The 15,462-nt window shown below is 35.9% G+C and overlaps 1 protein-coding gene across 1 annotated transcript; it reads right to left on the bottom strand.

The window, feature by feature from the left end:
• Window positions 1-870: 870 nt before the first annotated feature.
• LOC137718841 (putative 2-oxoglutarate-dependent dioxygenase AOP1) lies at window positions 871-3,643 on the bottom strand. The gene is made up of 2 exons (XM_068458373.2): window positions 3,204-3,643; window positions 871-1,734 (listed from the first exon to the last, which is right to left on the bottom strand). Exons 1-2 carry the CDS (start codon window positions 3,578-3,580, stop codon window positions 1,104-1,106), a joined length of 1,008 nt encoding a protein of 335 aa, XP_068314474.2. The 5' UTR covers window positions 3,581-3,643; the 3' UTR covers window positions 871-1,103.
• Between the last annotated feature and the right edge of the window lie 11,819 nt (window positions 3,644-15,462).

Here is a 15,462-nt window from a genome sequence, read left to right as displayed (position 1 = left end):
CTAAGCATGTCTGAAGTTGAAACAAAGCGAGTATAATGCAGGGCTCAGCTAGCTATATATGATTACAAACCGTGATGTTGATTTAACTACATATAAGTTACACATGACTTCTATTTACAGGTTTGAAGTTCAAAGCTTAGTCTGTACCACATTACATCACGAGATAAAGATGTATACGGTGGGGTTTGAGTTTTCATAATTCGTAGGCAGCTAATGTGTCAATCAGCTTTGAGTTTATGTCTTTTCTCCCATCTGATATGAAGTTCAAATTTAATTAAAGATCAAGTTAGTATAACTATATATGATACATACAACAAAATATCTTCATAGTTAATTAAAACTAAGCTTAGATATATGGCGCGACAAGTCAATTGTTAGAGATTATATTCAACACCAACATTGATGGAACACGCTCTGCACTCCTTAAAAGCTTTGCACTCTTCTTGGAGGACTCTGAAAAAATTGCTGTAAACTAACTGACCAACAAATTTTTACTTTTTATTGTTTCAATCCTACCCCATTCAAAAATTTAGCCTGTCTAAATTTGAAACTTGGCTCCGGCCATGCTCAAGGAGTTGCAAAAATACAAGCTACTCCACACCTACGACGTACTAAGCTAAGCTAATTATAGTACCATTTCAGTGAATGCCCCAATTTACACAAGTCCATTATATCAGACATATTAATTATTCAAGTAATGTATAAAGGTCATGAAACATAAGTTTTTCTGCACTACGCGTGGTAATCACTTGTTATTTATACTGTTGATATTGCTAATTAACTTGCAATTATCAATAGTTGGTCCATATGTCGTCGATATTTTGTTCTTAAGTGCAGTTAACTACAACGTGAATTGATTGACAAAATATGTGTTCCATCAATGATCATAACTAACAAAACCAAACATGTTTAACTTTTTTTTTTCCACCAAACAAAATGCAAGATACTTTCTATTTATTAAATATCTGAAGTCTTAGCCCCAATACATATATTATGATTATTGTCTTGCAGTAAAGTAAAACATACCAGATATTGACATAGTAACCTTGTTGCAAAACACACATCCTGTTAACCAAATAACATGGATATTATATGATATAATATCAAACTCTAGCATATAATTCGAGTGCATCCTCACGAATATTGGACGTGAAGTATGTAAAGTATGCACCAAAGTTGAATGGCTTGTAGAGCAAAGGATGCTCTTTGTCTATAAATTCCTGAGGCACTTCAATCACCACCTCCTCTTTTGGCAAGGAGAATAGGGCATACGAGTACCTCTCTTTGTCACCACTCATCATAACCCTGTGGGTCACTGCATGAAGCCTCCCATTGCTCCAAGCCTTAATTGCATCCCCAACAAAGACCACAACAGCTCCCTCCGGGACCATCACTTCAACCCATTTGCCTTGTTTGGTCAGAATCTGTAGGCCTTGCACACCGTTTTGGCACAGAATGGTTAGGGTGCTTTTGTCAGTGTGAGGTACAAGGCCCAGGGCAGCTGATGGCGACGCCGACAGTGATGTTGATGACGAGTTAGCATTAATGTTGATGTTGCCTGGAGTTGGAGGAGGAGGAGGAGGAGGAGCTTTGTACTTCATGATACGAAAAACACTGGTGGTATTTTGGACATGGGAGTCATAGTGGTTTCCTAAACCAAAGCTCTCTAAGATCATCTTAAGGATGATGAGATTCAAGTCCATCATCTTAGAGCACATGGATTTCATTGCCTCACTACAACACAAGAAAACAAAATACATATATAGTCAACGGTAAAAACAACATATATCGTTTTCTCATTCAGTGAAGTTTATAAGTGCAAAGGCGACCACTAGGAAATTATAATCAATCAAGGAAATAAGGGTGCCGGAAGATGTATATGACATGTGGTGCATTGTATCAGGTTAGGTTAACTTGTAAGTACAATCATACAATTGTGCATAACAATACCCATTACTTATTATCCATAACTAGCATATATATACTTGATGTACCTTGGATTTTGAATAACAATAGTCTTAAATAATCTAAATTACGAAGAAGAAAATTGATTTAGACATGGTGCAAAATAGGGAACACTACTGTAGCCATTTTGGTAAGTACACATCTGTAAAAAAAAAATGAGGAGTATGCACCTACCCATTTTGGTAAGTACACAAAGACTTTTCAAAAGATAACTCATCCTAGTACTACTCTCACACAAACTCGCTCGTGACATGGGATTATCAAGGTCATGAATATGCACCAACCCATTATTATTATATATGGACTGTTGTGATATGGGTGTGATATATATTGAATCAAATTATATACATATTTGTTGACTATTGTATATAATCCAGGAAAGTGCAACTGGCTGCTGGGGGGTTTAAATGAAGCAGTTACATATTGCAAAAGAAACTGATGATCTTTCCCCCTTTCCCTGTGCTGGAGTTCTACAAGGGCATGTGCAGGCATGATAGCCAGGACTATATAACAATCATATAAAGCTGGCACTCCTTTAATTCAATCTGTTTGGAAGGGATAAGCCTTATTAAATGAGGCATTGGCTGGTAGCGCTGTTGGATAGCAGCCATTGTCATGTCAAATTTTTGGAGTTGTAATGTCATCATATATAAACTACTCTTTAATGCTTTTGCTTCGTTTGAATGTGAGCCAACTTATTAAGGAAAGATTTTCAATCATATACAGTAGTAAACCCTTAAGCTAGCACAACAATTTTCTAATGTAACCTAAACAGGTAGTGATTAAGCTTCTGTTTCGTTGCAATTAGTATTAACTTATAACTCCTCAAATGGCTATTCAAACCTTTGAAGCCATGCATATGCACGATCTATGACCTTTCACCGGTTTCAACTTTTGGCAAACGAAAGTACATACGACCTGAGAGAAAGTTTAGAGATGATAGAAAAATGGGACTAAAACTTATTCTCGCTCTCCGTTTTTCATTTTACTCTCTTTGTGTGAGTACTTTGAAATAAATAGAACACTAATTTCAAGTGCAAAACACAAATTGAGAGTGAGATTAGCAGACGTCCTGGAAAACAAAAGCAAAATGAAAACTTGGCCTTGGATATATCTTGATGAGAGCTATGCATGCATATATGTACACAAAAAAAGTCTAATGCAAGCTATGATCAAAGTCAAAGCAACATGTTTATCTATAATTGCAAAGTTTAATTAAAAAGCAAGAAAAATCTCACCAAAATGCAGGGTTTTCTTGAGGCCACATGAGGTTGGTGAAGGTCTGAGCTGCGTCGAGGCGGCAAGCGTCATCGATGCCGAAGCTTTCATTCAAGGGAATGACGGGGCTCTTGCCTTCGTAGCTCTGGTAAGGCTTGGGACTTGTGTGCTTCTTCTTGGTCTCTTCAGGCAGATCAAACAAAGCTTTCATTGCCGTCACCATTTCTTCACGTAAACTCATTGGGATCTCATCCTTCACTAGCAAAAGAAAGCAACCATAATCCTCACATGCCTCTCTCACTTTGTTACTCATAGCTTTCCATTCCTCACTCCCTTGCTTTACCACTAAACCATCTGAAAAATCAAGAATTGGGAGTACTTGATCATCCATCTCCATCTCTCTCTCTCTCTCTCTCTCTCTAACTGTCTCCCACTCTCCGAAGCCTCTCGTAGTTTTTTTATCAGAAAGGAATCACTCAATTTATAGGAAGCTAGTTCCATATACTGTAACTCCCCTTCCCCTACCAAAAAAAGTCCAAAAATTAAACGTGTCTACACTTTTATCTGGTTATTTGCGCAGTACTACTCCGTTATCTATACTCTTTTTTTTTCTTTTTTTTTCTTTTCTTCTTGGGTTGAATATAGATTTTACTTATGTCACAATGGCATGTCATCACTTTTGTTATTTAGTAACTAAGAAGAGTAACGTTAGAGGGATTGTTTTATTTTACCACAATAAAATGTAGTTCACTTTATGTAATGTCATCTGTATATGGTAAATTCTTTGTGATAAATTTTACCCCAAGTAAGAATCATCAACATATGAGAAATGTAGTACGTTGATATACTATTACAAGAATTAATGATTAGAAATTAACAGTTCAAATAATTTTCATATGGGTTATACTTTTTAGTGTTTCTATAAAAAGGACTTGTAGTTCAAAGAGTTGATGGTATTTATCCTTGTACCCGTGGTTTTTGTTCGAAACCTTCTTCTCAATAGTGTTTGACAAAAAATATAAATCTATAAAAAGCAGTTAAAAAAGTGGACGTCAAATACGTACCTTGTTGAAATTTTAAAATGTAGAATACATACCTTGTTGAAATTCTAACCAACAAAAATGAATACATACTACTAAAAAGGTTGGTCTGTAAAATGTGAATTGTTAAAACAACCCTACAACCAATTTTGTCTAGGTTATCGAGAGTGTGAATCTTATACCAGAAATAAGGGATTTTGCATGTTGTTATAAGTAGTGAGGCTACTTCTTATATTGTCCATTAGTTTTATGGTGGAACTTTAACTCTCTTCATAGTATGACAGTAGGTTAATCCACTTGTTGAGCTCCCACATGTCCTCACGTCAGCCAATATGTATTATCAACGTAGTGGCTTAAATGACTCCAGATGTGGGGGAGTGTACTGAAAACGTGAATCTCACATTAGAGAATTAAAGGACATTGCATGTGCTTATATAAATTTGAATTACCCCATATATTGTTAATTGATTTTATGATAGAATCTCAACTTTCTTCGTAATCTTCACGTCTTTGTTGAGAATTCTTATAGTGATGGTAAAGTATAAGTAGATATAAGCCTATTGGTGTTATCTCAATTTGGGAAGGTGAGTGGAAAAATGGGTTAAGACTAAGTTAGCACTTTAAAAAGTAAGTAGAATTACGTACAAAGAAAAATTCACTACAAAGAAATAATTACTGCATCGATGGTTAAATTTTCAGTTATACAATTAAGTACAAAGAAAGAATTACGTACAATTCACAGTTCTCTGAGTTGAACTGTTGAAGAGTAAAGAGTTACATACGAACTCACATGAGCGCAGGGCAGGGTGCAGATCCTCAAATAAAAGATAGAAGAAAGATTTTCTTCCTTCTTAATCTCTCTCTTTCATTCTCTTTCTTTATACTTGAACGGTTACAATTAAATCACTTCAACATCTTATTTTGATTTTTTTTATAAAGACAATAAGACAAAAAGCAAAGTGTGATAGTTGAAGGGGAGAAAAGGTGATGAAAATAGGAGGGGAGATAATCCTACTAAAAAAAGTTGTCCCAATTTAGTTTAAAGTAAATTCTATCATTTAAAAATGCATCAGTAAAATAATTTGAAAAAATAAAACCATTTTACAATCAATGCTAAATTTGTTCTTATGCACTATGATGTGGCTCCTCCCTTCTGTTCTTTCGTCTATAATTTCTTTTGGAAATTTTGAAAATGATTAGTGAGTTTAACGCGATGTACTATAAGTTGGAATGTATATGAAGATATGTATTGCAGAATTAGAACCCACAACACCACACAAAAAAACTTCAAAGTTTCCTGATTGATAATATGAAAGATAACAAACCTAATATCCTTAGAGGTCCTATTCTAAATAGAAAAGATTTTAAAAATTAACAAAATACTATAAGCGTCTCTAAAATTAAAATTTTTAACAAAATACGGTTTTTTACCAAAAAAAAAAAAGCCATACATCACGTCAAATCGGTGAGTTTAATATCCATCAACATTTTCTTCGAAACAGTGGGTCATGAATTCAATTTGAACAGCTGAGCCCAAATCAGCACTGGCTGATCTATTTTGGAAACATTGAAAATGATTAGTGAGTTTAATGTGATGTACATACTATAAGTTGGAAAAGATACGTATGAATAGATTAATGATGCGTAGTAGAGTCAGCTGATTAGACATGCACCAAGAACTATATATGTATGCATGACTCGACATTCGACAAGTCGGCAAGTTACACATGGTTGTGTATGTAACATAAATTGCTCTATTAAGGCTTATTGACACAATGAATTTGGTTTCCAATTCGGTCCAACCACCATGTGCTATGGAGCTCACGACATTTATAGGTAAAAGATTCGTATTAGAAAGTCCATTCAATTTGTGGACTAAATTGAGATTTAGCTTCCAAGTCAATCAATCAAGGTATTATTCTTGAAAATCCTTGAGCTGTGAATTAAATGATGGAACACAAGTATTCCTTAGTGCGTTCACTTTTTGTTAGGGTTCTTGGTCATTTAATGTCACAATATATGACATTGATATCTCCCTCATATATACTAGATCAACAACTCAATTTGCTGACATGCATGTTAGGCCATTTCTAATATATTAAAAAATTTAAACTCAAACCTTATACAGTTTAACCGTTTAAATATATAAGTTCAAACATTTTCAATGCTACAAGGCCGATCCTAAAGACAACCAGATAAGGCAACTGCCTCGATCTCCCCCGGGGCTGTATGTGTAATATAAATAAATAAAAATTAGCCATATTTAACAAACAAGTAGTGGTTGACAAAAAAACAAAAGAAAAAGAAAACAAGTAGTTGGGGTGGTGGAAATAAAGTGTGTAATATTTCTTGATGTTTGTAGTTTGAAACCCAGGGTTGTGCTCTACTCTACTATATATATATATATTCAAATTTATGCCATACAAAATAAAGGATCCAACGTTAACCAATCGAGCCTATCCAACTATAATTAGGAAGCATAATCCATACAAACACACTTAAACCTCCATAAATTATTAGCATGGAGAATAAAGAAAATGGATTAATTTAGCAAATATTAAATAATTGATAAATTAATAGTGACACACCCCGACCCGGAATGTCCACTAGGATCCCAAATCGAGTTGTGTTGGCCGACATCTAAAAGGTGACAAAGCCATAAAATTGATAGTGTATAAAAAGTGAATAAATTTGAATCTAAAAGTGTCTAAATACCAGAGTGTGCTATGAGTGGGAGCGGACCCATTTCACACGCGATGTCAGAGCATAAGTAAGGTACAGTAGTGTGGGTAAGAATCATACCCTTAAATGTAGCCACCAATACTAAGATTAGCCATATATCCTTGTTGATACGAACTCAGCAGTTAAAACCTGAAGGGGTACAAAACAAAAAGTGTGAGTAAGCAGTAAAACCAAGCTTCCCAAAACTATTACCTTTCTAACAATAATAACCCTCCACTGTAAATCCCTTATCGTTTTCTATAGAACAGTACTACACACACACACACACACACACACACACACACACACACACATATATATATATATATATATATATATCAACATATCCACCCACGCTAATAAAAAAAAATGGCCAAAACCATGGGTATGCCATGTCCATAGACTCTACAATGCATTAACAAGTAGGCCAAATGAACTTAATCAATATAAAATGATACATCAACTGGAATCACCTAACGTGGCCTATACGACTATACTCATATCTCATCAATCAATGCTAGCATATAAGTCGGGAGTCATCTCTAATGACATGTACAACTTATTCATATCTCATCAAGCATCCCTGCACACAAGTCGGAACCACCTCTAGTGGTCTGTACGACAAGACTGGGTGTAAATAAGTACGCTCAAGTGCTACGATCATGTGAAGACTGGGCGAATAATCGCGGGTCACCTACAAGTCGGAACCACATATAGTGATCTGTACGACAGGCATGTGCACCTACCTTAAGTCCAAGGTGAGTGTAAGGTGCGAGAGGTGAACATCACGTGAAGGACTGTGCCCTGTCCACGGGCGGGAGCACTGACATCGGGGTGCAGGTATCCATATCTCATCAATCAATGTTAGTATACAAGTCGGGAATCACCTATAATGACCTATACGACTTAATCTATAGCTCATCAAACATCCCTGCACATGAGTCAGAACCACCTCTAGTGGTCTGTACGACAGGACTGGGTGTAATAAGTACGCTCAAGTGCTACAATCACGTGAAGACTGGGCGAATAATCGCGGGTCACCTACGAGTCGGAACCACTTATAGTGGTCTGTACGACAGGCCTGTGCACCTACCTTGAGTCCAAGGTGAGCGTAAGGTGCGGGAGGTGAACATCACGTGAAGGACTGTGCCCAACTCTGGGCGGGAGCACTAACACCGGGGGTGCAAGTTATGAGCTCTCTATGCATCTCAATATAACATGTACAACTCATGGCAACCAGTACAATAGTATCAGAGTTGCCTAACACATAAATGTAGTCATGCTATAACTCCATTGATTCAACTAATACCATAAACTCACCTGAACTTACCTGGGTGTCCTGCGTTCACCTTTGCACTTGAAAGCATTCCCAATAATTATGTGCAAGTAATATACATATGGATATACCATGATGCAATCTAATACTCAACCATGTCGTAGCATTTTCAATTATATACAATACAGTGTGAAATGTACAATCAATAACGCCTTACTCCTGAACTACTTATTTTCAGAGATAATTATCCATGACAACCCAATTAACACTAATTTAACTAACTAATTCACAAAACTAAAGCTTGCCTTTACCAATTTCCTTCGCAGTGCTCAATTTCCCAAATAAGGCTTTTGTCTCAAATATATTATGGCTACATCTAACGTCTCGTTAGACTGCCTACGTACCCTAAACAGGGATCAAGCCATTCGTAGTTCATATTAGTACTTCAAGCATTCACAATAATTATATGAAGGTAATATACCTAATCAATTTAAAAGTGTCGATAGAACTCTCAATAATATGTACGATAAAAAGGAAAAGATCCACTCACCTGAAGTCCACGCTATGATTATCTAGCGCACGTATCGAGACATCCTGAATGATTGGTGTCTGTGACCAATTATCGAATCACATCTTAGAACTCTTATCAGTAGAATACGTAATTCACATAAAACACAACCTCAAGGGCATTCTAAAATAGTTTGAGACCCATTGACCACAAGTCAACAGTCGATCAAAGATCGACGGTAGGGTCTACAACCCTGTATAACTCGACCCGGAAGATCCGCATATCAGATTTCCAATCTGCAACTCCCAACGATCCACAATATGTTTCTAGAATAACATATTAAAATTTCGTTACGATCCAACGGTTGGATCTCCGCCATTTTCCCAAAACCAAGTGGACGTGAACATTTATTTTACTAACTCACAAATTCAATTCGGGAAGATCCGTAGGTCAGATTCCCGATCCATAAATTCCTATGATCTTTAAATATTACGTATTATAATGTATCCAAGTTTAGTGATGATCCAACGGTCAGATAGTCTATTCACATTTTCATCAAGTAACGTATCGTAACGAATTTAGGTTTCAACGATCAACCTATGTCATTCAAATAACAAAACTGAATTCAAGACATTCGACATAGCCTAAAAATAGCATTGGCGGCCCACTGGCCACGCACCGCCGCATGCACTGCCACGGGTGGCAGTCGGCCGCCCCGACTCGCCGGAAAATCCAACTATTTCCAAAAATTCTCAAACTTCACAGAAATGAAGATCTCAGTGAGTGGAGCAACTTTCATACCTTCCACAAAGTCCAAAAGTGGACGGAAGATGGTCAATTTTGCCCACAAAGCCGGCGGGTGCCTAAAACTTCCCGATGTCGATTCGTCTTCTACAGTGGTCCAACGGGGTCAAGGTTGGTTGGGTTTTTCTCCTGGAATGATGGGCTACAAAGCCCAAGTGGTGGCATCGGCCATCACTTTGCCGATATTCTGGAAAATCAAAAAGAGTGGTCGGAGCACCGTTGATTTTCATCGACTTTCGTGGCCTCAAACCGCCACATACCGTGATTAATCAAGGTGGTTCTGGGTGGGTTTTGTAGAGGGGAATGAGAGCTTCAAGATGGTGGTAGTGGCGTCGACCAACTCCACTAGAGTTGGCCAGAATCGGCCTTGGAAAATGGGAGTTTGCGGTGGGTGTGGGTGGACGGGAAACCCTTCTTTTTTTTTTGTTTTCTTTTTTTTTCTTTTCTTTCTTTCCTCATTTTTGATTTGGCTTCACCCCACAAAGTGGGGATTTAATTTAATTAAAACTAAACCTTGACTAACCAATTTCGAACGTCCGTAACTATACCCTTATAATCCGGACTCGCAAACGGCTTTCGCTTATACGTTCGTACCAATGAGTACTACAAGGATATGCTAAAAGAATAAGTCTCACATCTCTCAAGTTGATGGTCAACGGAAGTCAAAGTCCTTGCCTCTAGGGCAATTTCGTAAATTCACGGTTTTAAAATAAAATAAAAACGTAAAATTTGGAATGGGTTGTCACAAATAGTGTATTAATTTTTCGGTTAATTAATAACTTATTATTTTATCAAGGAAAATAAGTTATTATTGTATCAAGGTATTCTTTATTTTCTTAAATATTGTACATTGTATATACTCTTTTTGTTTTACGAACTAACACTTCTATTTATTTGTTTAACTAAGTAAAATTCATGAATCTACTATTTTCAAAAAAATAAATTGTACATTATTTAATGTGCCACACTATATTATTTTATGAACATTTAACCAAGCAAATACACTATGTATCAAGAAATTATTAATTTATATATTACGTGAGATGGATTTCTTATAATGTATTATCTTATAAATTTAATGAATTATTAATTTATCACATCATCCCGACAGGTCAAAAATATTATTTATGCGAGGTTATTAATTTATCGGATTTTAAATATCCAAGTTCTACTATACATCTAGGAAAAGCAGACGTGTTTTCCTTTGTCTCTCCCTTTTTTAATTCTTTTAAATCTTGCCTTTTTACTTAACAATTAGGTTTCTTGAATGCATGCATTGCTTATAGAATATTGTTGACCATATCAATTACGTACAAGTGCCTCTAGAAAGAAGCTTTACAAAGTTGGAGTTGATCAAACCCTACCTTCGGTCAATTATGTCACAAAAAATTTAAATTAAATAAATAAAAAAGAGTTAGCAGATAACCTTGACTCTATAAACTTAATTAATACTTTTGTGGCTAAAAACGCAAGGTAAATAATATTTCAGTAATGTGATACAATTATCAAATTTATGTTTTCATGAACTTTATATTTGGTGTTTTATTCTTTGTTACATTCTTGCATTATCTCAAGCATGATATAATAATCAATTAGTAATTATTTATCCAAAAATAAAAAAACCTATATGAATGTAGCTCGCCTTATGCACTGAAATTTCAGGGTCGGCCATGTTAATGCGCCACATACTTAAAACTCATATATAAATCTTAAAAAGTGAAACTCAAATTCGAATTTTAATATGAAATTGAGGTCAGAGTAGAGATTCGAACAAGAAAAATATCGCTTTTAGATGACGAGAGCAATGATGCTGAAATTGCTATTGACCTAACTACTCAAATTGTCAAAACTCAAACGACTCTAAGTCTATAATGTATTGACTCAAATCTTAAAATTCAAAATATAAGAATACAAGTCGGTGTTCGCATTAGAAGAGAAACACAAAAACTCAAACCTACCACCTTTTCTGAACTCAATTATAAATTTAAAAAAATAATTCTTGCACTGTTGGCCTGTTGGCTTGTCAGATATATATTAGTATACTTGCAATTTGTAAAACTTATGTAAATTTATTTTTCGTTTATTATTTATTGGGAATAGTTTTGGATAGACTTGGCAATTTTTTATACGATCCGTTAATACGACACGTAAACGATACGAAAATAACGGGTTTTAGGTTGACACGATAACTAATCAGGTCGTTATCGGATCACAGGATAATGACCCGTTAATAACGAGTCCTTAACAGATTTACACAAGGGTGACACGCGAGTAATTCGTTTCGACATGTTAAAAAAATTGCTATTTTGATGATTTTGACATTTTAAACTAATAAAAAAAATTTACTATAAAATACAATAGCCATAGTGTATATGTATATATTATATATTAAATACGTATTATTGTATTATTATTCGATATAAATTTAAAAAATTTAAGTTTTATTTATATATTTATTTTTATAGTATATTTGACACACCCCGACCGAAATCAGGGCATGCTGGCCGTCACGAGCACGAATATGTAATTTGTTTCCTCGATCTGTGAAGGTTTGGATGGTTTTTGGGTGTGTCCGTATAAGAAGGATAGGAAAGGGAGAGAGAGAGGGCTCGAGACAGGGATGCAGGACAGGGGAAAGGGTGAGGGGGTGTGGGAGAGTGTGTGTGTGGTCCAAAACCTGCCAACAAAATCCAAAAACAACCACACAACGAAATAACCACACTAGGGGCAAAAACGTCATTTCACCCCTACAGTTCGAAAATCCGGAACGGGCTGTCACAATATTATAGGCAATGAATGAGATTAAAAAAATTATAAAACACATTAAAGATAAAAATATCAAGTAATTTTAAAATACCAAACACATTAAGAATTATAATAATTAATTTATAAGTGCAAAAAATGTGTAAAATTAGGCAAACGCTCGTAATCTCATCCTCTACGCTTTGAGGATGCGTACATGGCCGTTTGCATTTTTCGAACCATAAAAACCCTCATGAATCGTATTTTTATGGGAGTTCAGAATAAATAAAATTCATAACCACTAATGTACAAGTCTAAAAAATGTGAAGCATAAATAAACACTAGTGATTGCATCCTCAATATTGAAACCTAGCTCCCTTCATTTTGCATATCCTTGAACATTAATGTATTAGTGTTTTCTGTTTTTTGTTTTTTGTTTTTTTTTTTTTTTTTTTTTTTTATGTTTTTCATCTTCATTCGAATCAAATACTAATGAGTGCTGTGAATAATGAGTTAAGTGTGTTGGCTGACAGGGTAATTGATTCGTCAGTAGTGCATCATGGACAGTTAGAGACAAATGCAGACGGATTGCTTCTAGAGTTACAACCAACCACTAATATTGGTAATACCTCTGTTTCCCCACCTTGCAATTTGAGTAATACTCTTATAGGTGAGATTGGAGATAAGGCTAGTGAAGGAAATAATATTGACCATGATGATTTTAATGATGATGAGGATGCCACACCAGGTTTTGGCTTGACGACAGAGGTTAATGTTGTGGATACAGGTAAGGATCCTAATGATTTTACCCCAGTTCTTAGTAAATCCCAGTAGAAGAAATAAAAGAAAAAAAAATAAAAAGCTGATGCAACTAGGTAAGAAGAACCCTATGTTACTAGGGCAGGAAGACAAGTTATTTCAACCTCCAAATGAAGCCAGTTGACTGGAATATTCGTGGTATTGGTAATTCTGATACGCGTACGGAGCTTTCCAATGTTTGTCATTCCCATCATCCGGATTTGGTTTGCATTTCTGATCCTATGGTTACTTTTAATTCTATTCCTTCTATTTATTGGAATTCATTAGGTCTTTCTTTGCTTACTGCTAATAACAGGGGTGATTTACTGCCTAATATTTGGGTTTTGTATTCTACAAGTTATTGTTCTCCTACTATGAATTCTTCGTCAGGGCAACAAATTACTTTTCAGGCTTCTTTTGATGGTGTTATTTCTCAGTTTACTATTGTTTATGCGGCTACTACTATGAGTCTTCGTCATGTTTTATGGTGCAATCTCTTAAGTATTTGTTCCAATACTATACTACATTAGATGGCAATTGGTGACTTTAATGCTATTCTTGGAGCTCATGAACAAATAGTGGGTCACTTGTCTACTCGAACTTCGTGTGAAGACTTTCGTAGTTTTACTGAGCTTTGTGATTTTACTCATATGGATACTACTGGTGCTTTTTATACTTAGTGTAATGGTTGGAGTGTCTGTGATTACTTGGAGAAGCATCTTGACCGCTCTCTTTGTGACACACGTTGGTTACAGTCTTGGCCTCATACGAGTTGTTTAGCTTTGCCCAGGGTAGTTTCTGATCACAATTGTCTTGTTTTCTAGGCTTCTGATACTCTTCTTGAATGGCCCTGAAGGTTTCAATCCATGTGGACTTTACATTCAGGCTTTTTTTTATTTGGTTGCTAAGTGCTGGCAGTCAACTATTGCATACGAGTCTCCCATCTTTGTTATGTTGGAAAAGCTCAAGGTTATTAAGCGTTGTCTTCAAGATTGGAACTCTAATGTTTTTGGTGATATCCATAGAAATGTCACTATTGCTACGGAAAGACTTCATAATATCCAAAATATTATTTCTTCTAATGGGAATTCTCAAGAGAGGTTTAATAAGGAAGTTGTGGCTAAGGCTAGTGTCCTAGATGCTCTTCATATGCAAGAAGCCTTTTAGCGCGATTGTGCCTGTGTTAATTGGCTTACTGAAGGTGATTGTAGTATTGCATTTTTCCATGCTTATGCTCAAGGTAGGCTTTCTTCTTCTAGGATTGTTACTCTTTTGGATGGTGAAAATGTACTCTCTTCCCTTCTTGATATTGTTGGTCATGTGGTAAACTTTTATCAGTCTTCATATAACTCTTCGTTCACTCCAAGTGGAATCGAGGATGTTTGTGGTGTAATTCCACCTATAGTTACTGAAAAGGAAAATCTTGCTCTTTTTATTTTACCTTATGCTGATGAAATTAAAAATGATGTTTTTTTCCATAGATCCCTCAAGTATTCCAGGACCGAACGGCTTTCAAGGTTCTTTCTATTAGTCATGCTAGGATATAGTTGGTTTAGATATTATTACATTTGTATAAGATATTTCTAAGCGAGGCTGCCTTATCCAAATGCTAATTGCAATTTTGTGGTCCTTATCCCTAAAGTAGAAGGGGCTGCCACCATTACTCAGTATTGGTCCATTGCTCTTGCTAACTTTCTGTTCAAAATTATTCCTAAGATTCTCGCTATAACGACCCGTCCCGGATTTTATGGTTTTTATAATTTTTAAAGCGTGAATTTACGAAAATGCCCTTCGAGGCAAAAACATTGACTTTTGTTGATTGTCTGTTGTGTCGCATAAGGCTCCTTTCCTTGATGTACCCTTGTAGTACTTGTCATTACGAACGCATGGGCACAAGCGTAATCGAATTTGGAGTTAAAACGAAGACTTTACGAGATTTGGAACAATAAGGGCATTTTGATAATTTTTCAATTGGATATATTTCTCCATCATGGACCATTATGGGGGTGACATGTGGCAAGTTACCCCAATTTTCTAGGGTGTTCCTTTTTGTCATGTGACTATTTCCCTCTCTTATTTCTCATTTTATTTTTCTTCTTTCTTCTTCCCTTTTTCTTTTCTTCACTCCCTTCTCTTCCTTTCTTGCTGAGACACACACACACACCCCTACACATCTACAACCCCAGTAAGGCATCACCCCCACCATCATCCCTTGTAATCCTTGTGAGCCATTGGACCTGGAAATAGGAGAAAAACACCTTGAAAACTCCCATCCCGCGCTGCACAGTGCCATCATTGTGCAACATTTTTCTCAAGCGAATTCCCGCCATTTTTTTGCCAAGGTAAGCCTCGAAATTGGTCCCCATCATTGTAGATCATGATTGTGCTCC

Source organism: Pyrus communis, chromosome 8 (assembly GCF_041283825.1).
Source record: "Pyrus communis isolate YQ-2024b chromosome 8, ASM4128382v1, whole genome shotgun sequence".
Classification (NCBI taxonomy): domain Eukaryota; kingdom Viridiplantae; phylum Streptophyta; class Magnoliopsida; order Rosales; family Rosaceae; genus Pyrus; species Pyrus communis.
Note: the sequence above shows the minus strand (reverse complement) of the source record. Positions and strands in the feature narration are given on the sequence as shown.

Coding starts and splice junctions, on each gene's coding strand:
- LOC137718841 (XM_068458373.2), bottom strand. CDS start 3,580: ATGGAGATGGATGATCAAGTACTCCCAATTCTTGATTTTTCAGATGGT. Junction 1,735..3,203: donor CAAGAAAACCCTGCATTTTG/GTGAGATTTTTC, acceptor CTTGTGTTGTAG/TGAGGCAATGAAATCCATGT.